We start from the raw sequence: 24,403 nt of genomic DNA, 5'->3' as shown, positions 1-24,403 counted from the left end.
CTGTGCCTCGGATGAGTCATGGTGCAGTGACTGTTGCTAATTCCCTCAGTCATCAAGGAGATGAGAAATTACATCTAGAATGCAGCTACATACAGCAGAGGTGGGTTGTGTTTTTAAATAATGATTTCAGCAGTGAGCTCCTCTAAAGGGTAATGCAAGGGGTCAGGAAGGTCATTGATGGTGCTTTCTACCCGGAATTCCATGGGCTTGTTCAGTGCCCGTGGACTTGTGAAAACTGGGTGCCAAGTTGTTCCTGTTTACGTGTCGCTTTTCCGTGGGAGAGTGACACATAGGGAGGGAGATTCCACAGGTTTCATCAGATCTCAGAGAGGTTTGAACCCCAGAAAGGTCAAGAAACAATGCGTCGCTTAAGAACACCTTAAGCCAGAGAGTTGTGTGATTTTAAACTTGGGGACAGGGTGGCGATGCTTGGTGCACAAACAGGTTCTCAAGCTGTGATGAGTTTAGGTCTGTGATGAAGCTAGAAGCCCCTGAGCACGTATACAGTTTAAGCCCCATTTTTTCCTCTTAAAATTCGACCAACAGTCTTGACTCTTCCTCACAGTGCCGCAGCCAAACGTGAACTTGGCCACAAAATCAGAGGAGTCTTGAGTCTGGCCTCTGCTCGCTCTCTCTCCCCCAAGGCACCAAAACTCATTTCCAAGCCCCAGAGTTAAAAATAACCCCTTCTCCAGCTGGACCAACAGCAGCTGCTGGTCAGCACAGAACCCTCTCTGTGGGAATGATCCCGCTCTTCCCCTGAGCACAGCCGGGGAGCGGGAAGCCATTTCTTGACTTTGGAGTGAATGGAGGCCTCAGGAAAGAGGGAAAGAACCACTGAGCACACCGTTATAATGAATTGTCTTCACTTTTGTCCCAAATTTCATGAACCTAGAGCTAGGACTGTCATTTTTGTGTATCTCTGGCTTTAAGAGATCTTCACCCAAATGATTTATGATAATTTTGTAAGAACTACAGAAAGTCAATGTAAAGTCCCTCCACTTCCCTGCAGAACTCCCAGTTCCTCTTCCTAGAGGCCCAGTCGGTGTTTCTGTGTGCTTTCCAGTGGTCTGTGTGCCCTTTGAAGACCGTACACAAAAGATCACACCTGTGCATCATTAGGCATCGTGCTTCCCCCCTCACACTATCGTGAAGATTAACCCACCTCATTCTTTTCTCTGGCTGCAGTCTTAATTGTATGACTGACATCTGTCTTTATGAATGGCCACATTGGGTGTTTAGATTAGTTCCAGTTGGGTCTGTTCCCATCTGTGCCGCTTGGCCATCCTCCCTCCCATACCATGGCCTGTTGGGTGAGTCACCTGTGAAGTAAACAGCTAGTGGTGGAATTCCTGCTCGAGGTCAAGTGCGTGTCGAACTTGATAGAATTTGCACCAGTTTGTACTTGGAGCATCAGTGCCTGAGAGTACCTGTCTCCCCCAGCCTCTGATACTGGGCTTTCCAACTTTTTTTTTTTTTTTTTGCCATATAATAACTAAAAGTATGTTTTAATTTCTCTTCTCTTATTATGTGTTAGGAATAACAGATTTATTTTAAAATAAAAACTTGTTGATTAGAGTATAAGAATCAGAGGTCCCTTTTTTTTCATTTAAGTACTGTTGTGTTCCCCATTTCTTATGGTTTTGGCATTTTCTCTAGAAATTTATCCTAAATTGTGTAATAAGTAAAATAATTTGAGGGGAAGATTAAGTTTTCTTTGCCTTTCTTTTTTTCTCAAATCCCCAGTCACCTTGCATCAAACTAGTATTTCAATCGATTCCTCCATCTCTGTAGTTTGGCGAGATCTTCTGCAATAGTTCTGATCATTTGATCAGTTGTTTCTTTCAAAATGTTTGCTGTCCTCAGGGCATGGTCCAGAGAGGCGGCTAAACCCTGCGGAGGACAAGTGCGCATATTTTAGTCACACGTTTGCCACTGTTCCTGCTAACTGAGTTCTGTCATCACACACTGCCAGGTGGAATTGGGAGTGCTCTTTTTTCCACCCGGTCTGTTTCTGTTTTTTCCACCAGGTCTGTTTCTGTTTTTGAGAGTTGGTTTCCTAGGAAACCAGTCGGAGATGGAAGGTATTTTTTAGGGCAAGGGACAGAAAAAGGACTGACATGTGACTGATGAGCATGAATCAGAGGGTGAGGTCAGAAACCTGCTGGGCCCATTCCCTGCTGTCAAGAAAGAGATCTGAGAAAAGGAAAGTTCTTGGGGCCACTGAAGGGGACTGGGGGACATGACCACTGAGAGGGCAGGGATACCACACATGTGTGCACAAGCCTTGGGAAATGACCTGGGATTCGAGTTTCTGATTGGAAAAAATATGTGGCTAGCAGCTCTAAGCCCATTGTCGGTGGAACAGTCCTGAGAGCGGCCAGGGGATCCTGTAGCTGAGGCACTGCCCACAAAGTTCCCCTGGGAGCCAGTTTAGGAGTAGCACACACCACGTGGCTGCTCAGGCCCTCTGTCTTTAGGTTAGTGCTGAGCACACACTGTTGTTAGCAGAGCATTTTGGGTGCTCCGTACTGTAATAATTTAGAAGCCATCGATTTTGTGGTCAGCAAGACCAAACTTACAAGCTGCAAGGATTCTAGAATGTTCTTCTGAGTCCTCACCTCAGATTTCGTTTCTTCGTCACTGCTAACGTTGCTTAAGGATTGGCTTCCAGAAACCCTACCAGAGTGGAAATGCGGGGAGGATGTAGCCAGGTCTGAAGCGGAGGTCATGGGAGCCTTAAGGTTTTTTCTGGTAGGCAAAAGCACAGGGATACTCATGTGAAGCGCCACCCTCAGCTCTGGGGTGCAGGGTGCCTGTGTGCTGGTGTGGAGGCCGGCACCCTCTGTGTTGCCGCTGTCACAGTGCCTTGGTGGATGACCGCAGCTGAGCTTCCCACATCAGGGCCTTCCCACGTCGGAAGCTCACGTAGACTGGAAGGGTCTCTCTTCCCCCTGTTTCCCTTGCTAGCTAATTCATTTAATCTTTGGAGTTGAGCTTCCCTGAACCCCCATATTAGATAATAGCACTTGGAGTGACCTCTTCTTGGCACTCACACACAACCTCCTCTTCCCAAAAAGTGAGCTCCCTGAGGGCAGGGACAGGGTCCACTCTGTCAGTGTGTTCAGCAGCTAGCACAGTGCCTGCTGTGGACGCGCAGATAACGTGGTGAGTGAACACATGGAAGACTGACGTCCTAGCCAGACTTCAGTTTGAATCCGGCTCTCCTACTTAGGATCTAGACCAGCCGTGGGCAAACTACGGCCCGCGGGCCGGATCCGGCCCGTTTGAAATGAATAAAACTAAAAAAAAAAAAAAAAAAAAAGACCGTACCCTTTTATGTAATGATGTTTACTTTGAATTTATATTAGTTCACACAAACACTCCATCCATGCTTTTGTTCCGGCCCTCCGGTCCAGTTTAAGAACCCATTGTGGCCCTCGAGTCAAAAAGTTTGCCCACCCCTGCTCTAGAATCTAGATGATCTTGGGAGGTAATTTAATGCATTAAGCACATAGTATGCACCCAGCCAATGGGTAGCCATTCTTGTCACCATTACTAATGAGAAGTGATACTTACTTTCCTGGTTTGGGCTCACGCTCATCTTGAGAAGATTTTGAATTTGCTCTCTGGGAACAGATCCAGTTTGGTTCTGAATAAGCTGGAAAATGTTGGTTCTGATTAAATTCAGAGCATCAGAAACGATCCCCAAATCGTAGATATGTGGGTATCATTTTCTGAACTTCTCTATGTGAGTGAAACATTTGATAAAAATTTAATAAGAAAATTGGGGAACATAGGAAACAAAGAACTTTGTATCAAGTATTCTGAAGTCAGAGAATTCAGGAAAGAAATTCCATTTTTAAAAGGAATTATTAGCAGACAAGAGACCAGGAGTCTAGGTTCCCTGGGCGCTAGCTGTGCGACCTGGGCATGTGGTCTAACTTTTCTGGGCTCAACAACTTCATCTGAAGGTGGAGGGGTAATATCTCCCAAGAGGTTGACCCACTTGGACTCCTGAAGTCCCCTCCGACTTAGGGTTCTAAGAGTCAGAAATTAAGTCACTAGGACAATTCTAGAAATTAGAGACTAAACAGAAGATACGTGTATTAAAGTCACCCCTCCTCCGTCCTCTACCTTTCCCTCTTTTTCCTTCCAGGCTCCTGTCTTACCCTCTGGTCTCTAGGAGTGAGGCTTCACTCCCCCTCAGGAGGAGCAGACAGGAGAGGAAGGAGCAGTGTGGGTCTCCCAGGCCTGGGAGGGAGACTGGGTTGTTCACAAAGATGGGATCATGGAGGAGGTGTACTTACAAGGTGGAGAATTCTTATTTTCATTTAAAAAGCGGAACTGGACAAAGGCTCTTCCTTCGCTATGATTTAAGTAATTCTGTCCCGGGGTGTCATATCTGTAATGAAATTCTAAAAAGGAAAGATTAAAAATAAGACTCATTGCCTGGAAACAACAGCTGTCCCCACTTCTGACCTCTTTGGAGGCTCCCTGGTCGCCCTGACCTTTAAGTGGTTCTTTCCGGCCGCCTCTGGGGCAGTTGGGAGTCCTAGTGCCACAGCTCTCGCAGGTGCTCTGCAGCCCAGCGCCGGGAGCAGAAGAGCCGCTGAGTCCTGTATCGGCACCTGAAGAAACCCGTTACACCAAGGAAGTGTGAGTCTCGGTCATAGTCATACAATGTGGTGTGGCGAGCAGAGCTCTAGCCGGGCCAGGTCTGCACTAGACACCACAGTACTTAACTTCCCCGCGGTTACCAAGGGGAGTTGCCAGCCCAGGAGTAACATTCAGGGTCCCTTCCTGACAGCGGGGAGGTGTTCTGATAAGAGAGCCTCCATTTGCCTAGCACTTGTGGGTGCTTGGTAAAGGCCTGCGGAACAGTGGGCCTGTGAGAATTTGGCCCTCTGAGTTATCAGATGAGCTTGCATTTAGTCATTTTTCCAGATTTGCCCCAGTAGATCCACATTCTCTTCTCATCCCCTGCTGTGGGCCAGGAGCTCCTGTTTTGTCACCCAGGCGGTTGGAAAGATGGTTTTTCCCAAGTAAGTTCATAAGCCCAGGTAGGAACTTGAATCAGCTGTGCCCTCGCCAGTGCCACCCGAGGCCAGTGGTGGAGAGCGTGTGTCTGGTGCAGGTCTAGAACCTGCTCGGCAGTGGGATGCTCCAGGGGATGCCACGGGGTGGGAGCCTGGGCCAGGCAGGTGAGCACGGCAGGCTCGGGTGTCCAAGCCGCATCTCAGCTCCGGGAGAGAAGAGGCCGGGACACAGCCTCTGCCACTGCTAGCAGCCTCTGCATCCATGAGTTCACTTGTCAGGGACTTGGTCTTTCAAAGTGTAAGTCACAAATGGGAGGAGCTCTAGAAAGGACTCTTTTCTTCCCTGAACCTCACTCAGTGCATAGTTATTGAGTGCCTTCTTGATCCTGAACCCAAGGAAATTACAGAGGGCAGGGACTTACCCTGGGAAGGCTGTGTTGCACAGTGAGAGAGCGAGAGATTCAGACAGGCCTGAAGTTGAGGCCTGCCTCTGCCCCTTCGCTGGATGGGTTGACATATGTCCACATATTCGTGTGTGTGTGTGTGTGTGTGTGTGTGTGTGTGTGTGTGTGTGCGCGCGCGCGCGCACAACGTTTTATGATAAAGAGTAACAGGGTTGGGTTACTTTGAAGAATATAGGAAGAAAAGTTACTGAGTCTTTTTAAAAATATATTTTTATTTCAGAGAGAAAGGGAGAGGTAGAGATAGAAACATCAGTGATGAGAGAGAATCATTGATTGGCTGCCTCCTGCACACCCCCCACTGGGGATTAAGCCAGGAACCCAGACATGTGGTCTTGACTGGAATGGAACCTGGGACCCCCGAGTCCACAGGCCGATGCTCTATCCACTGAGCCAAACCAGCTAGGGGTCCACATATTCTTTTGTTTTGTTTTCCACATATTCTTTGACATGTTATTCAAGAGGTGGGCTGGATTAGTGACTCACTTGTAACAGAGAGAATAAAGCAGTAGTGATGGTGAATAACTTCCAAAATCAGGTCATAAAGGATATTGACATTTCCAGTCTTGTTCTTTCTCGTGGATCCCTTGCTCTGGGGAAGCTGGCTACCATGTCTTAGTGACACTTTAGCAACCAATGGCCCTATGAGTGACCATCTTGGCAGCAGATTCTCAGCCCCGGTCAAGCCTTCAGATGACATCAGTGCTGGCCAGCACCTTAACTGCAGCCTGGTGAGAGATGCTGAGCCTGAACTACCCAGGAAAGCTGCTCCCAAATCCCAGACCCACAGAAAGGCGCTAGTAAGTGTTGGCTGTTCTGAGTCATTATGTTTTGGGGTCCCCTGTTACCCAGCAGTAGGTAACGACACACCACCTCTTTGACGTGGCAAGTCTCTTAATATTTCTGAGTCACCATTTCCCTATCTCTAAAGATAATTCCTACCTTACATAGGTGTTGTACAGTTAAACTACATATACTACGTCAACAGTTCTCAAACTTTTGATTTTATAACCCTTCTACACACATAAAATTGAGGGCCCTAGAGAACTTCTGCTGAGGTGGTTTGTCCTGCCGTCTACCATGATACACACCATTTTCTGTGGAGGAATGTCCCCCTGCACTGGAGAAGAGCTGTCCTCAACAGTCAGTCAGCTTAAGATGGGTGGGTAGAGAAATATCTATAGATAAACTTAAAATCATTTTTGCTTCAATCACTCAGATCTTTCCAAGACTGAATGGGTAGTCCGAGGCTTAAAAAAGTTGTTTTTAACTGAAGTATCTAAAAAATATTTTACTTATGGTATCATTTAAAATGACAATAATCCATTTCATATTAACAGAACATCTTTTTAACAAAAGCTAACTTTTTGAAATTAGAAGAGTGGCATGCTTTATGTCTTGGCAAGTATCTTGAATATCTGGGTTAATAGAAGACAGCAGGGTTCCATAGCTGCATCTCCATTCAGTCTGTTGCAATATTGGCCTTGCAGCCATATACAGTATAGTTAGAAAGGAGAGGACCTCATGGTCCCGGCAAGGGTCTCAGGGACTCCCAGAGGCCTTCGACCACATCGAAAAGCTCTACTCTGTTACAGCATCTGGTATATAAATGTTCAATGAAACCTATATTTATTATCACAAATTATATCATCTACAGAGAACAAATAGAACTAAATGTGACAGAACAGTGAGTTGGGAAACGGCTCTTGGCTAACAGGCTGTATGAAGGTAAGCTCTCTGAGCATAATCCTTGTTCGCTCTCTGGCTCCGGTTCGTCATGTGTAAATGGGGTAGATGAGGCTTGGGGGTGATTGTCACACTCAGGAGCTGCCTGGGCAAGCAGGCCCGGTCCCGCCTCTTCCCCACCCAGGGCAAAGCTGCCAGAGGATGCTCTGCTTCCATTCGCATTGAAGAAGGCTCCTAGGACTAAAAACCATTGAATTCCATGCCCTGTGCTTTCTGGGTCTCCTCCCAGCTCTGACTGTCTGTGCTTCTCTGACACGCGCATGGACAAGTGGGCAGCAGATCTCACGCGGCGGGAAACTTATAGGTGTACACGTGGGTCTTGCTGGATGGGGTGACACACCCTTGAGGCCACCCAGGGACCTAGTCTATGCAGTCCTGAGGTGTTGGCCAGAAATAGGTGTGGGCACGTTCACCTACCTGACTACATCTTTTAAATCATTTATTTTTAATTCTTTACATTAAAAAAAAACATGCAACACCACAGCCTAGGCCAGGGGTGGGCAAACTTTTTGACTCGAGGGCCACAATGGGTTCTTAAACTGGACTGGAGGGCCGGAACAAAAGTATGGATGGAGTGTTTGTGTGAACTAATATAAATTCAAAGTAAACATCATTACATAAAAGGGTACGGTCTTTTTTTTTTTTAGTTTTATTCATTTCAAACGGGCCGGATCCGGCCTGCGGGCCATAGTTTGCCCACGGCTGGCCTAGGCATTGCTATTTGGAGTGGCCAATGGCAAGCTGGTGCCCACCATGAGCAGACCCCACAGGGAAGGATCTTGAAGACTGAGTACCCACAGCCCCAGCCCCCTCAACTTACTGAGAAGTGAGTCTGGATGAGGTGCCTTTTCCTGAAGGGCAATGGGAAGCCCTCCACAGCTGGTCCTTCTGTGGCCTTTCTCCAGGGTTTGCTTCCTAAAAAGGTGCATAGACCCCATGAATCGTCAGTAGACTTTGAATAGAGATAGTGAGCATGTTGGTAAAGGGGACATGTCCCATTTCTTATGTCAGCCTGTACGGTACAGCAGGGGCATGTTGTCCTCCCAGGGGTCTCCTCTGCCTGTCTGTGAGCTTCCCCCTGAGAAGTGGTACCCAGTGCAGTTTAGCCTGATAAGGACATAGTTTCCAAACATTAAAAGTGAATCTGTTTGGCCTTAGCTGGTTTGGCTCAGTGGATAGAGCATCAACCAGGACTGAAGGATCTGGGTTCAATTCCGGTTAAGGGCACATGCCTGGGTTGCGGGCTTAATCCCGTTAGGGGATGTGCAAGAGGCAGCTGATCAATGATTCTCTCTCATCATTGATGTTTGTCTCTCTCCCTTTCCCTTCCTCTCTGAAATCAATATTTTTTTAAAAAGAGGAAATACTGTATTTTTTAAAAAAGTGAATCTGTTTGTTCCGCAGAGGATAATATCTAATCATCATACATACACAGTATAGAAATTTAAAGTTTAGAATTATAAAATTTGGAGCTTTTTTCATATTCATGTTTCACAATCAGTTCTTATCGGGGGGGAAAAAAGCTGTGCTGTATGCCACTATGGGTCACATGGCTTCCCAAGAGTCCATAAAACAGATTTTGTCCCAGGTTTATGGGTCTAGAGCAGTGGTTCTCAACCTGTCTAATGCCGCGACCCTTTTAATATAGTTCCTCATGTTGTGGTGACCCCCAATTTCATTGTTACAAATGGAACATAATTAAAGCATAGTGATTAATCACAAAAACAATATGTAATTATATATTTGTTTTCCGATGGTCTTAGGCGACCCCTGTGAAAGGGTCGTTCGACCCCCAAAGGGATCATGACCCACAGGTTGAGAACCACTGGTCTAGAGGCTGGGGGACATCTGAGCTTAATTTTATCAGTACAGGCCACCAGGGGGCATCAGAAAGATGCCCTACAATTGTCATTTACCAGCTGCTTCCTCTGACCTGTTGCTTCAGTCTCCCTCCTTCACAGAAATCCTAACTCCTCCAAAGGAACCCCACAAACATTCTTAAAGCTCTCGCTCAGCCCCTGGGTACAGTAATAGCCCCCGGGGAAAGGTGCTCATTCCTCGTGTGGAGGCACCGTGCCCAAGGGATCCTGGCCCGAGCGGGTGAGGCAGGACTGAGATCGATTCCCAGGGAGGGTATGAGGTGCTGCTTGGCACGTGTGCAGGTCTTGCTGTGCCTGTGGGGTTGGAGCTGGGAAGCCAAGCCTTTCCCCTCCTCTTGGAAAAACACTCTGTCCTCCTGAGTCACACTTCCTCACACCCCATTTTCTCTCTCCACCCCCTCCGCTGGGGCCTCTGAACATCTGCTCTCCAAAGTGGGAAACTTGGATCTCACTCAAGTGAGTTCAGTCCAACACGACTTTCTTTTTCTGCCTCTTAAGCGTCTCTGTGCGCTGAAATCTTCCTGCCAAATGTAACAGCTCAGGGCAACTCTACTTGAGAAGACAGTCTTAGTGGCTTAAATCCAGTCCTGCCGCAGAAACAACACAAAGGGATAAGCATTTGCATGCAGCATCTATGCCATTTACCTGCATGCAAACACACCTCCCTGCAAATGCCCTGCAGCATTCTGCCCATCAGCAAGCTTTACAAGGAACACGCCCCACCTGAGAGAGCGCTGTCTGCTGAAAGAGCAAAGAGGAGCCCTCTGCCCATTCATTCCTCCGGGACTATTACAGCACTGACTGGGATTGCAGTTTGTAACATGTCTGCCTCCTCCCTCCCCAGCAGTAGCTTCACTGTTAGGTCTGATTTTATACTTGGTTGTGCATTTCTCTCCATCTTGTCCATCAGAGAAAGGTATATTTAGTCTAGAACCCTGGTCCCTCTAGGTCTATGCTAGGAATTTGGAAGAGAAACATTTAGTACCTTATGAATGCTTGATGAAAATGTTCTTTAAGCATAAAAAATTTTCATACTTAATAAAACCTAAAAAACATTCAGAATCTAGGTTTAATTCTAGAAATACAAACAGTGGGCAGGGATGACTGGGGAGTAAGCACATCAGTGCCCCTTGTGTTTAGAGTCAGAGCTGATGACGGACATGGTTTAAAGTCCTGAGCCTCACCAGGTGACACCAGTAGATGTTAGCACACACAACCTGCTGTGTCTCTTCGAGGGAGGGGGAGGCAGAAACTCAATGGAACACTTATGATGAGTGCGGTTCCCGTGGGGAATGCTTTCTTTCAGGAAACCCCAGTCTGTCAGCCTCCTCATCTGCTTCTATTAGTCCATTACGTGCATGTAACAGCAGCTGCCAAACAGCTCTGCCCTCCTTGCTCCTGACCTTCCCAAGGTAATTAGCCAGGCTTTGGCCCCAGTCCATGGAAGCTTCAAATAAATGATGCTGAATTCACATGGGCCAGCAGCTGCTCCAATGAGCATTTCCAAAGCATTACGGGCGTCTACGTAGGGTTTTATATCTGTGTGCACGATTTATAACTTGGAAGATTTCATGCCGAGTGATAGGAGAAGTAAGCCCTGAGGTGTGGGATAAGGTTTATTTCTGGTGGGACCCGGGAATAGAGGGGGAACCCAACAGGGAATTTCCCTCATCCCAGGGGGAGTGGGGGGTGGGGAGCCGGTGGACAGGGGTGTGTGACACTATCCCACCTGGCAGTGTTCACAGGAGCCCTCAGGACAGACCCCCCCTCCCTGTGCTGTAGCCGAGATCATCAGGATCACCCGGGAGATGTAAACAAGAATTCCTCCCAGGCTCCACCCTGGCAAGGATGTCACAGTAGGTGGGGCTGAGGCGTGTCCATGATTTAAACATCTGCCCGGTGACTTTGATGCTGTCCCCAGTGGAGAACCACAGCCACAGGGACTTGTAAATGGGAGGGAGGCTGGGCTGTGTGCCCAGCCCCGAGGTCTGCGGTTCTGTAACTGGGCCAGTGGCTCTGGCAGCTGGTCAGCGAGTTGACGCCCACTCTCACTGGAGGCATTATCCCAGGCCCGGCTCCCCCCCCCCCCCCACACCCTCCCACCCCCTGCAGCTTAGCAGTCAGAAGCCCTCACCATTCGAGGACCCAGTGGCAGAAGGCACAGCTCTGGCCGGTTATCTCTGCACATTGCTGCCTTCCGGAGGCGGAGGTGTGGCGGGGGTCCTGCACCACAAAGCACACAGATGCAGCTGTGACCCAGGAAGTGACTCACCCCCTGGCTGCTCACATTCATGCACAGCTCTGCCCAGCAAGCAGCCCAGGCTCACTGCTTACCACCGCAGGCGGCTCGGTTCTCACCCCTCCCTCGGTGGGTCTGTGCTGTAGGCCAGGACTTAGAGAAAGAACCTTCAACACAACATACTGTCTTCTTCCCTTCCCCAAGCAGATTTTAAATCTCGTATACAGACGAGAGGGTATTCTTCCCTTTTTCTTACCCTTTGGTTTCACCAGAGGACGAACAGATGTTAGAAGCTAATTTTAAATCGATCAATCCAACCATCAGTTAGTAGAGCTCTGAAAGCTTTTCCAAAGAAATACAATCCACTAAGAATTATAACAAAGTTTAGGGAATTAACACCCCGCCCCCCCCCCCCCGCCAAAAAAAAAAAAAAGGCATTACTGGCCTGAAAGGGCTGACACCACCTACCCTATATTTCTTACAGTGGTTTTACCCTTTTCAGGGGTGGGGAACCTTTTTTCTGGATATTTATAACATCATTTGAGGGCCATACAAAATTATCAACTTAAAAATTAGCCTGCTACACTTGGTCAAACATTTAATTAGCTCACCCTAATGCCTCGGCAGGGCCAGACCAAATGATTTCCTGAGCCTTATACAGCCCACGAGCTGGACCTTCCCCACCGTGCTCTAGGGGAACAGAAGAGAAACGCACCCTTCTCACCATGATAAACACTGCCGGCACAAGCAGCATCGTGCAGATAGCTTTTTCCGTGTTTGAATGACTTCCTTAGGAAGTGTCTGGGTCAAAGGGTACGAACATGTTTGTGTGATGACAGGAACTGGCAAATTGCTTTCCACAACAGTGGGAATTACACAGCCACCAACAATGTGGGCCACTCCGTGGCCACACCTTCCACTGCATCAGGAATGATCAGTTGAAAATGGTTTTGTTAATTTAATAAGGGGTGGCACCCTGCGTTCATGAGCATTTCCTCTGCTATTAAAGGAGATAAGCGTTTCCCAGCTGCTTGCTTATTAGTTGTATTTCCTACTTGCGACTTTTTAGTTCACATCTTTTGCCCATTCGTTTTGGGGACAGTTTCAGTGTTTCCTTATGACGAAAACAAACATTTGTTGACTGCTCCTGGGCCAGGTGCTTCTCCGGTGGCCTCCTTATTCCTTCCCACCACCCTGGGCCATTGTTCCCATTTTAATGATGAGTAACCTGAGGCTCAGAGAATTTAAGCAACCTGACAGGTCACCCAGTGTAGCAAGTAGCACACAGAGCTGGGATTTGCCCCTTTCCCCGTATGCTGTGTTCTTAAGCACAGTCCTGCTCCTTAGAGCACTTTGTGTACTAAAAATCTCAACACTGAACTTGATTTGCACTTAATATTTTCCCAGTTGTCTGGTCTAACTCTGCAGCTGGGCCTTAAACTGAATGAGATTTTGCTAGGAAGCTAGGTGTTTTGAGGATGTGAACATGCTTCTTTGGAAAGGCTAACATTTATACAGGGTGGGGCAAAAGGTTTACAACGTTCCTTTGGAAATTAAAACAGTAATTGATAAAAAATTAATACATAGCCCTAACTGGTTTGGCTCAGTGGATAGAGAGTTGGCCTGCGGACTGAAGGGTCCCAGGTTCGATTCCAGTCAAGGACATGTACCTTGGTTGTGGGCACATCCCCAGTAGGGGGTGTGCTGGAGGCAGCTGATAGATGTTTCTCATCTATGTTTCGAACTCTCTATCCCTCTCCTTTCCTCTCTGTAAAAATCAATAAAATATATTTTTTTAAAAATTAATACATACTAATACAAGAATAAGCACTGTTTTTCACATACAACTGTAAACCTACTTTTGCCCCACCACTGTGTATAATGCTCAACATGTTGTCCTTGACTCTGACAAAAACCTATTCAACTTTTGAATGCCAGCCACAGGCTGTGTGTCTTCACATACCGACTGAAACCAAAGAATCAAGTTAAGGCAATTACAATTCAGTTTCTCAGAATCTAGTCTGAAATGTTCCAATAGTTGAGGCTACAAAAAGTAAAGTGTAGAAAGACAGAGGTGATGGATTGGAATTCCTAATATTGCATCTTTAGACAATCCAAAAGAATTTAGCTTGCGAGAAAGGAAATGCAGATGTGGACTCATGGAAATGGTTCTTGCACTGAGAGTGTCATTCTCATTTGGAAGAGCGAGTACAAAACCATTAAAAAGAAAAATTATTTCTTCCAGGCACGATCCACAGAAATATTACTATCTGTCCTGAAGAAATAGCTCTTCAGCAGTTCATCAGTTTAAACTACATTGTTGCAGCCTAAACTAATGAGAGGTTTTAAAAACCAAAACTTGAAATAGCTTCTAATTTTTACAAGCTGGTTCCATTGAAAATAATATGATTCATGGGACTTTGGGAAGTTAAATTTTATGAAATATTAAAGTAGAATTTTGTAATTCCATGAATGCGTATTCTATAAATGCACAGGAACCAACCGTGTTTCCTGGCATGGAATTGGGCTGTAGGTTATGCATTACCTCATCTGAGGGTGGAGAGGATGTGGATAGCAGGCCACCTGGGAGGGTTGGAGAACTCTCGGGAAGAGAGCCAGCTGAAGTGTGTTTGCCTTCATCAACCTTCCCTTCAACATCTTCAAGTAGCATCTCCATCCTGGAGACTTCACCTTCCGCTTTCCTAAACAGAAGGCATCGTGGGGGGCATGCAGTCAACATTCTAACCAGTAACAGCAGGTCTTGACCATGGCATTGATCTATGTTATTAAATGGCCTGTCCTCAGAAAGGACCCATAATGGACACCTGCCCTGATGGGCATCCTGTTTTAGTGTCACTTGAAAGGCCTGGGCTCTGATCCCTATTTTGCTATCCATTGGCTGTGCATCCTCGGGCAAATCACTTAATCTTCCTGTGCTTCCAATGTCTCAAGTTTAACAAAAAAATGTGTCAAATCTACATGAAGAAAACAAGCTCCTGGACCCAAATACTCAGTGCAAAGGTTTTAACTCCTCCCAAACTAATCTGTAAATTCAACACGATCCTGAACAAAATTCTAAAGGAATTTTATTAAGGACGTCTGGTGAGCTGATGATAAAGTTTTAATAAGAGAGTGCAAGAATAGCTAAAGAAAGTTTAAACAGGAGGAAACATTTCAGAATATATACTAAACTCCAGTAATTTAAACTGTGTGGTTGACGTAGGAGTAGATACCTAGGTCAGTGGAATGGAACAGACCCGTCCCGTTACCCATGGAGATTTCGTATACGATAACATGGCTTTTTCCACCATGGGAAAGGCTGGCCTGTTCAGTAAGTGGTGGGACTAAGATCTCAGCATGAAAAACCATATTGATAATCAAATAAGATATGGGGAAATGTGTTCTGCCCTGGCAGGCAGAAGAGAATGAAGAACGGACAAGGAGAGACTGAACATGTGAAGGAAGAGAAACGCTGAAGCAGGCCGCAGGTCGTGGGAAGAGATGGGGCTGGAGAGGCCGCAAAGTGAGTGAAGGAAGAAAGGTGTGTGTGTGTGTGTGTGTGAGAAAACATGCAGATTTGGAGGCGGAGAAAAGATATTTTTGAGGGAATTTATCTTTTCTGTAAAACCAAAGACGATAATACCAGGGCTTGATGGAGGTAGAATCCCATTTCTTGGCCCCTTGGTTTCGGGTGTTGGTGTGTGTGAAAGATTCAAACAACTTCCAGACAACATTCTAACAAACAAGATGCATTAAATCCAAACAGTTATTTTTGCATCTTACCTTTGAAAGGCAATAATAAGAAGGTTTTCATAAGAGTGCAACAGTTGACTTCAACAAGCGATTAGCTGATGAATCTGCAGAATTCTTTCCCTACAGAACAAACTATCTGCAATGGCCTTTGGTCTCAGGGCTTAGAAGCTTCTCGACATACCAGCCCCTCCAGCGCATGGGGTTCTGCTCATTGACAGGTGACACCCATGTGAGAGCAGGAGGACCAGCCTGGGACTGAGCAGCGTCGCTTGCCCGAGGTGGTGTCACTGAGTTTACTGAGCTTGCCCGTGTGGAAGCTTCTCCTGTGTATGGGATATAATTGCAGTTGGGACTCTGTTGGTTTATGCTGGGCCAGGCAGTGTGGGTGTAACTGGGATATAAATAAGGCCTGGATTGCATAACTTTGGTCTTCATGTGCACAGAGGCCTGTCTTTAAAACCCCTGCCAACAGTGGGATTCCTTGGAAAATAAATATCCTTACTCTTTTCGTTCTTAAACAAATAGAGAAAGCATATGGAGATCTTTTTTAAAAAAGGCTTTGGAGGGAAAATCAATATTAAAAAACCCCATCCTTGCTGTCTAATTAGTTGGTATTGAAATAACAGTAGACAGAGGTTTCATTCATTTTTTTGAAAAAGTAAAATTGTACTTTGGGGAAAAAAGCCTCAGGATGCAAGTGCTAAAAAATAAACCATTTAACTATTTTGGCATCAAGAATGATTTGTGTTAAAATGCTAGGAATAGAAAGAGCTGACCTTACGAATATTAAGCCCACTGAATGGATTCTTTTAATTCATAGCAGGAAATTATATGGAAACAATCCCAGCCTTGATTCCTGGAATACATCTTAAAGCTATTTGGTTTGGAAAGAGGATTGTGGTGCCATAAAAATGGCCAGTTGGAAACTTCAGTGTAAGTATGCATCCAAGATTCTAATGTGGATTTGCTCAGGAATCATTTAAGTTTTAACATTTTCCCTTCATCAGGATTTGTGGGTCCCTCACCCCAACATTAACCACCCTTACAACAATCCTCTCCAGCCCACTGCCCCTTTGAAATGGTCTGTGGATAAGAAAGAAAGGGGGGGTGGGGGGAAGTGGGACAGAAGAGAAGAACCAGGTGGGAGAAATAAGGGCAAGATGGGGGTGAGGGAGAGGACAGAGGAGCGTGGAGAGGGAAGGGCCTCTGGGTTAGACTGTGAGCCCTTCCACGGTGTTCTTGTGCTCTTCTGCGTCTCAGAACCAACTCTAATGACATCCACGAAATGCAAGATGGCGGCACATTGTCTCCGCCAGGAGACAGCTGTTCACTCTGGACACGCCATCTGGTCATCACCTAGCACAGGACCTTCCACGTAGCAGGAATTCCTCACTGTCTTTCGCATGCGGTGACACCTACTCATCGGTGGCAGGGGTTTTACTGACCCTAGACCTTTCTGGGCCTTTCGTGGCTCTCAGGCACGAAACCAGCAGCCACATCCGAGTCCCACCTGAAGAGATCTCTTCTCCAACCCTTCCACCTCTCACAGTTTAAACCTGACCTTTTGGGGTCATAGTCACTGACAGCTGGCGATTTAGGCTTGTGGACTTGCTGTTCCAAAGTCAGCTGCTCCTCAGCCACAAACTCCTGCTTCAGCAGTTCCAGATGGGCCTGCAGTTTCTGCAGCTCCTGTGGCAGAGAAGGCACTGGCATCATTCACATGTAACCCTGCGCATGGAGTTGTTTCCCCCAAGCCCATGAGGGTGTACCCTACAGTAGTGCAAAACAGCCGTCATCCTTCTCCTGGCCAGTGTTTTGTTTTGGAGTCTGACATCTAAAATTCAGACAGGGGCCTTCTCCACATACCACCCTCTCTCGTAGCACAAAGCTGAAAAGTTCGGTGGTTCTGATTTCTCTCCCAGAACCCACTCGGAGCCTCTTGACGGGACGTTAATAACCCTGTATATCTGCAGAATGATTTTTAGCTTCTAGAATACATTCTGTTCCTTTTCTTACTTACCTTACTCATCGGTGTTGTAGATGTTGCAAAGTAGACTTATTACCCCGGTTTTATAGAGGAGGAAAGCGGAGCGCTAAGGAGTAAGTCTGATGCCACATAGATCTTACAAGGGAACTGAGCTTAGAGGACCTGGCTTTGAGTCTCTGGCATTTAGAGGGTGAGATGAGGAAGGAACAGCTGGGAGTTTAGCCCCAAGCTGGAATGGGTCTTCCAGATGTCACCACGTCACCACATGCAGCCTCGCACAGGTGCCTGTGTAAACCGTGCAGGTCAGGGTCTTGTCTGGAAGTGTAGCGACTTTAGCCCTACAGTCCCAGCCGCTAAACATTCCCTGATCAATGTCTACATCTGGCCCTGGGCTGGATCGGAGTACTTTGCCGTGGCTCAGTGGGAGAGGTGAGACTGAAGTCAGGCTTGAAGGGTACTCAGGAGGGCCTGGACCAGGCAGCACTCATGAAAATGGAGGGGAGAGGATGAATCAGAGAGAGATTCCCCAGGGCAAGAAAAGGATCAGGAGTTAAAGGATCAGACCACCAGGGTTCAAGTTCAGACTCTGTCCCCTACTAATTGTATGATTTTAGTGAACTTGAACTCTAAACTTCAATTTTTTCATATTGTGAAAATTAAATGAGCTAATACTTAGTGTCAGGAGCCTAGTACATACTCAGTAGTGGGTAGCTATCATTATTATTATTAACAATGGATAAAGAAGTTTGGAAACATTGGCTATTGGGTATAAAAAAAGGCAAGTGTGGTAAATATTTTCCATTTCTCCCCCCAGATCTATCCTCCATCCTTCTCTGTGTCCCACCCAGGAGGCTGACCTTCCATAGACATCAAAAGGAGGGAGGAACTGAAGAAGGATGAGGTAGGGGTCTTTGTTTCCCTGATTTCCTCCTGCAGGTATCATCATGGACCAACTGTGTCTCTACCAAAAGCCACAGAGCTTGTCAGCTACTCCTACAGCTACAGCTACTCTCCTTGGGCCGGAGTATCTGTTCTTCCTCTGTCCCTAACTGTTGTTGAATGATGGCTTATTAAACTCTTCTCAATTACTCCATTGGAGCAGACCACCTAGTTCCTACTAGGCCGCTGATTCTATAAACCTCACAGTCAATGATCAGGGGTCTAGCTTGGGAGATGGACAGAGTGTGAGAGCCCTGACTAAAATGAGGAATTTGGAAAAGCTAACAACTTTGAATGAAGATGTCAATATCAACAAGTTCTACAGTGTTGGATGAGAGAATTTTCAGTATAGTGAGCCATCCAAGTGAAGATGCAAACATTTGGAGATATGGATGGGAAGTTAGGACTAGTTAATGAGGAATTGGTAGCACAAACATGACATTAAAGTCATGAGAAAGAATTTAAAGGAAGGAGAAAAGAGAAGAAAGCACATTATAAATTATAATTTAGGGTCTTGGATTTTGAATCATGTTATATCTCAGAAGAAGATAGGGCATAGTTTTTTAGCCATAAATTTTCCTCATTTAATTCTCATAACAACTCTGAGATGGAAGACATGCTACATGTCTAAGATCATACAACCAATGTGTAGATGGCTGCTCCATTATTGAAATGCTTTCTATATTGTGCTGCTCATGTCGAGAAGGTTCACTGTAGCCCTGTCTGACCACCTCCTGACACCGAACCAAAGGGGCCTGGACCAAGGCTGACACTGCCAGAAGTCACGTCTCCTCTCTCCTCTCCCCTCCCCTCCCCTCCCCTCCCCTCCCCTCCCCTCCCCTCCTCTCTCATGTCCCAACACAAATCCCCACATGCCCTTGAACATCAGGAAGAAACGTCCTGAGTTGAGGCCTCAGAAGGCCAGTGTCTTGAACCAGTTCCCCCTGCTTTGCTCGGCCCCTTAAAATTCTGTGTTCTCCCAGTTCCTAAAAGCCTGGGTTTTTGGAGTTTGCCTTTGTCATTCACTCCTTAATTCCCCCAATCTGACTTCCATAGACCCACCACTTTATTGAAACCGAGCTGCCAAGGTCCCTCATGACCTCCGGGTTGCCAAACCCAAGGCACATCATGCATTCCTTCCTTCCTTCCTTGAACATTTGAGGGTGTGGCTCACTCCCTACATCTTAACACTGTCTTTTCTCTTGGCCTCTGCAACTCTGCCCCTTCCAGGTCTGCCTTGACCTTTAGAGTCACTCCTCACAGGTCTCCTTGGGGGACCTTGCTTCTTTCACCTGCCCTGGATTGCTGTTTCCCATGATTCTAACCTCGGACTTCACTGCTTACGCTGTGTCTTTGCCTAGGTAACCTCATACACCCCATAGCTTCAACCCACAATATACTCAAGTTTACATTTCTGGCCCAAACAAGTCCTCATTTAGTCCAGATCCATCGTTCTAATTGCCTCCTGGACCTCTCCAACTGGAAATCCTACAGGGAACTCACAATGTCACAAACGGAACTGACCTCCTGCCTGCCTCCCACACCCATTCTGAACTGGACCCTCCACTTTTATTCCTGACCTCAATTGTCCAAGCTACCAATCTGAAATTCATCCAAGCCTCCTCCCTCCCTCTACTCGCCCCTTTCAATCTGCCCCCGCTTCCTTACCCCTTAGATTTGTCCCTTCTCCTCCTTATTGTCAGCGTTGGTTCAGGTCCTCATAACGTGTTCCCTGGATATGGCTTCCTAGCCAGTCTCCGTCCCTACAGTCTTGCCCCCTTGGTGTTCGCTTTTACTTGATTTTAACTACCCCAGGCTGCCCATCACTCAACCTCAGGATGAAATCCAAGCTCCCAGGTGTGGTTTAAAGGGCTTTAATGATGTAGCTGTTGTCTACCTTTCTAGTCTTGTCCATTCCTCCCTTCACCACATGTACCCTGGGCTCCATCTGGTCAATTGTCGCACCATGCGGTTCCTCACACGCTCAGCACTTTCCTTCCTGGGCCATGGCACCTGCTGGTTCCTTTTCCTGGACCACCCCTTGCTCCCTACTCTGCCAAGCTCACCTAGATTCCTCCTACAATACCCAGCTCAGAGTCACTCCTAGGAAGCCCTCTAAAGTGCCTTCTCTGACTAACACGGTTGAGCCTCTTCCCTGCCTCCCTTAGCATCACCTGTAACCTTTCTCAAGCTGTGTGCCACTTGTCTATTTACCCACCTGTTCCTAGGAGACTATTGGCCGCTAGAAAAAGAAATAGTTTCATCATCTCCAAATGCCTGGTAGAGAGTCTGGGACATGGGAAGCACCCAATAAGTGTTTGTTGAATGAATGAATGAATGAGTTATTTAATTAGTGTGATGAATGAATGAGTAAGGAATGTCTCTTAAGGTTCGGATCCTCCCAGTTTTTGTGCCGTCTGGGCTCTGAAGCACAGCCTGCCTGAGCTTTGCTGGTGCTCTTTACATCAGGACTTGTGACCATGTCTTGCGGTTGACCTAGTGGCCTAGACTACATCTCCCACTTTGCACATTTCTAGCTCTCACAGTCTCAGCGTATTGCCCCATTGCCAGGCTCCACCCCCACTTCCCGTGACCCAGGCACTGATGAACAAGGCTGTGGTGGTTACAACATAAATGAGTGACTTGATTAAATACAATCAGCAAGGATGTGGAACCCAAAGATTTTGATCTGAAAGCACAGCTTCAGGATCAATTTTAAGTTTTTGAAGTGTTACTATATACTGAGTTGCCAGATCCTGGTAAGTCTTATAGCCGACACCCCCTGGGACCCGTGGACTCTGGATGGGCTTTGTGATCCTGTGTAACAGCTGGTGTGCTAGTCTCTTGGACCTGCCCTGGTCTCAGATTTATTATGGGGCAACTGGTGAAGAAAAACAGCGAACAGCCATAAGTAATAGATCCCCTGAGAAAGAGAGAGGGCTGAGCACATAGAGGAATTCTAAGCCCTTTTCGCTCCTGTAACACGAAGCCCCAGTCCTCAAATAATCAGGGAGACCTGAGCCTCAGCACTGTGGGAAGGAGAGTGGGGGATGGGAAGATGGGGAAGGGAAAGAGGAAATCTCATAAACATTAGCACAATTCTGTACTAGTTTCCATATAACCAGCTTGAAATATGTTATTAAGGACATATTTAATGCTTAATTCAATTTGACTTAGCATTCTAGGGAGTTATGTATGTATGACCAACGCCAGGCCTCTGGGGGCTGTTCAGCCATGGACACAGGTTACTGCCCTTAACCCCTGGCAGAACGTTTCCACCCGAGCACCTCCACTGCCCCCTGCAGAGAAGGCCCGGTCTTGGGCAGCCCTTGTACTTTCCCGTGTCAGATTCCCCAGGAAAGACTTATTACCAGCCTCTCGTCTTGCTCGTAGCTGGGGGAGTCCTGTGCTAGGCTTCTGGAAAATTCTTGCACCTGCAGTGAAAAAAATGCAATATTTCATGAGTGGCATGGTATCTTATATTTGAATTTGCTCACTTCTACTGTTCATAATCTTTAAAGGTATTACTTTAGTCTTCAGCTGATCTGTCTGTTCTTTTAGCTTCTGGCACATCTCTCTCCCTTGGGATATCTTCTGGAATATGGAAGAACTCAAGGAAGGGTCTTTCTGAGAGGTTGATGACAGCTTCCAGGGGCGTGTCTCGGATCCTGTTCCTATAGAAGAGAGAATAAGTTGGGCTACCGTTCATCTCAAGTTCACTGCAGATTTATTAAGTCCTGAATATGAAAGTCGGTGGCAATCACCACCATTTGCTATTTAAAAATTTTTTCTAAATGTGTATCTAAATGAAAGAGGTTGAAAAACGCTAGTACCTGTGAGATGTTCTTGGTGGCTGTGTGTTGCAGGCTTCATCTGCATAATTAAAGGATAAGAAAGTGTTACTGTTGATAGTGATCAAGGACGCCATTATTCAGAATGGCTGATGGTTCTGGTCCTCCAGGCAGCCCGTGTTGCATCAAGGCTGAATCACCTCCCACACTGATCTGTGGGTGGCCCAGGCAATTACTTATCACCGTAACCCTCACGTTCTCAGCAGGAAAGTGGGGACAGTAACAGAACCTATTCCTGGGGTCCTTATGAGGAGTAAGTGTTAAGTACTTAGACTCAGGCATGTGGTAAGCACTGAGTACGCATTAGCTGTTAATACTATCATGTCTGATCCTATTATATGAAACACGCAAACATTTCTCCTAAAACTAGACCACAAGTCCCATGAGGCCTTCTCACCAGGTCTGTTGCTCTCACTAACACCAAACTCATGGTAGCCACACCCTAGAGAAGAACATAAAATAGTATGCATTATGTTCCATAATGGGTGTCAAGACAGCGATTTTTACCAGGACACGCCCCTTTCTGCTCACACAGGCGGGACAGGAGTTTACATTCCAGAGTGATTCGCTTTGAGGGGCTGCCCATCACTCACAGCACACAGAGCTCAGAAACAGGCCAGTGCCAGCAGCTAAACCAGTGGTTCTCAACCTTCTGGCCCTTTAAATAGTTCCTCGTGTTGTGACCCAACCATAAAATTATTTTCGTTGCTACTTCGTAACTGTAATGTTGCTACTGTTATGAATCATAATTTAAATATCTGATATGCAGGATGGTCTTAGGCGACCCCTGTGAAAGGGTCGTTTGACTGACAAAGGGGTCGCGACCCACAGGTTGAGAACCGCTGGAAACGGTTGTGGTCTCACCAGGCTGACGATTACGAATGTCTCAGTGACATGATGGGTATGGAACCTATAGAGTCCAGTTCTCCAACCTGAAAGGACTAGAGAAGCCCAGCCAGAGTGGCTCAGTGGTTGAGCATCTACCTATGAACCAGGAGGTCACGGTTCAATTCCAGGTCAGGACACATGCCCGGGGTGCAGGCTCAATCCCCAGACAGGGACGTGCAGGAAGCAGCCGATCAAAGATTCTCTCTCATCATTGATGTTTCTCTCTCTCTCCCTCTCCCTTCCTCTCTGAAATCAATGAAAACATATTTTTTAAAAAAGATGGGGAAACTCAAATTCCAGGTGGGAGAATTTGGATTTAATTCTATGATGTGTTATTGTTATTCCAGCCCCTGCTTCTTCTCATGAGGCACCCAGTGGTCTTCTGAGAGGTCACAGAACTCGCTCAGAACTGGAACAAGAACCTCAGACCTGGAACAGGTGTCAGTCACCTTCCAGAGACCGGCTCTGGCACAGAGGAGCAGCCCTGGCCTGTTTCCGGAGGTGACTTCTCTTACCTCTGTCTGCTGGGAGGGGTCCCCAGTCTTCCTTTCCTGCTCTTCCTTCTCAGCACTGTCTGGCCTAGCCGTGCCTTCTGGAATTTCTTGCCCAAGAGCTAATCCAGCTCTCAGTTCAGGAGAAAAGCTGGCTTGTTTATCTGTTAGAAGTGGTTTATCAATCGTATTATTTTTAGGGATTTTCACTTGGGGAGCAACACTAGAGCGATCAGAGAACCGGTAACAGCCTTGGCCATATTTGAACCCAGGGCCTGATCTTGTGTGTTCCGTCTGCAGTTTCTGCCCTTGGCAGCCTTTTTGTTTATTGCTTGGACTCTTGGATTTAGTTAGAAAAGTAGAACTTTGTGGAAGGCTGCCGTCTCCCGCAGCCACTGGCTCTTCTGTCTCAGAGGTGTTTTCTGCTGTCATGGTGGGGCAACAGCGGGGCTCACTGCCCATGTCATCCTCCCTCAGGGGGTTGAGCTGGTCAGCGAGTTCTGGGGTTGGTTCTTTTGGCCAAAAACTCTTAACATAATGCAAAATAAAACTTTTAACAATGGCTTCATCAAGACTGTCCGCACTGGAGACCTCTGGGAGAGTTTCACAATGACTGCCTTGGACTTTTAGACGCTCTTTGGAAAGATGATGCTGTAAAACATCAGAAAGGTCTGACTTTGAACGGTCGCCCTTCTTAGCTGGGATGTGAAGAGTTGGGGGGCAGCATTGCTCTTCATCAGATTTTTTCTTGGCAGCGCGTTCAGTCGTTTTACCCAGAGTCATAACCGCGCCTGCATTTCTGCACGTCATTTCATGGGCAGCCCTCTCTTGAGGGTCCTCTGCTGTTGGAATCACTCGATCTGAGACACCCAGGATGTTGTTTTCCGAGGAAAAATTGTGGTCAGCGTGTAGCTTAGTTTGGGAGGAACCCCCATCGTCAGGGAAGCCCTCCCGTTGCTTGGAAGCCTTACGCTCTGAGAAATCAGCCTTGTCCATGGGCAGCCGGGCCTCTGTCCTTGTGCTCGTCCTTGATGTTCTCAGTTATGCCAACAGAGCTCCTGGTTTTCAGTGACTGTCTTCATTGTCTGTCCTGTTCTGTGCGAAAGGAGAGGAGCCTGGTTGTTGAACA

The 24,403-nt window shown here is 46.8% G+C and overlaps 1 protein-coding gene across 1 annotated transcript; it reads right to left on the bottom strand.

The window, feature by feature from the left end:
* Nucleotides 1–1,746: 1,746 nt before the first annotated feature.
* AKNAD1 (AKNA domain containing 1) lies at nucleotides 1,747–24,363 on the bottom strand. The gene is given in 13 exon segments (XM_059675068.1): nucleotides 1,747–1,893; nucleotides 2,622–2,751; nucleotides 3,580–3,661; nucleotides 4,311–4,418; nucleotides 4,512–4,631; nucleotides 8,067–8,161; nucleotides 11,261–11,349; nucleotides 13,911–14,067; nucleotides 16,680–16,807; nucleotides 21,416–21,478; nucleotides 21,573–21,712; nucleotides 21,878–21,917; nucleotides 23,299–24,363. Coding segments are annotated over 13 exon segments (2,271 nt in total). The 5' UTR covers nucleotides 24,271–24,363.
* Between the last annotated feature and the right edge of the window lie 40 nt (nucleotides 24,364–24,403).

Source organism: Myotis daubentonii, chromosome 18 (genome assembly GCF_963259705.1).
Source record: "Myotis daubentonii chromosome 18, mMyoDau2.1, whole genome shotgun sequence".
Classification (NCBI taxonomy): Eukaryota; Metazoa; Chordata; class Mammalia; order Chiroptera; family Vespertilionidae; genus Myotis; species Myotis daubentonii.
This window is presented reverse-complemented; position numbering and strand designations above follow the sequence as displayed.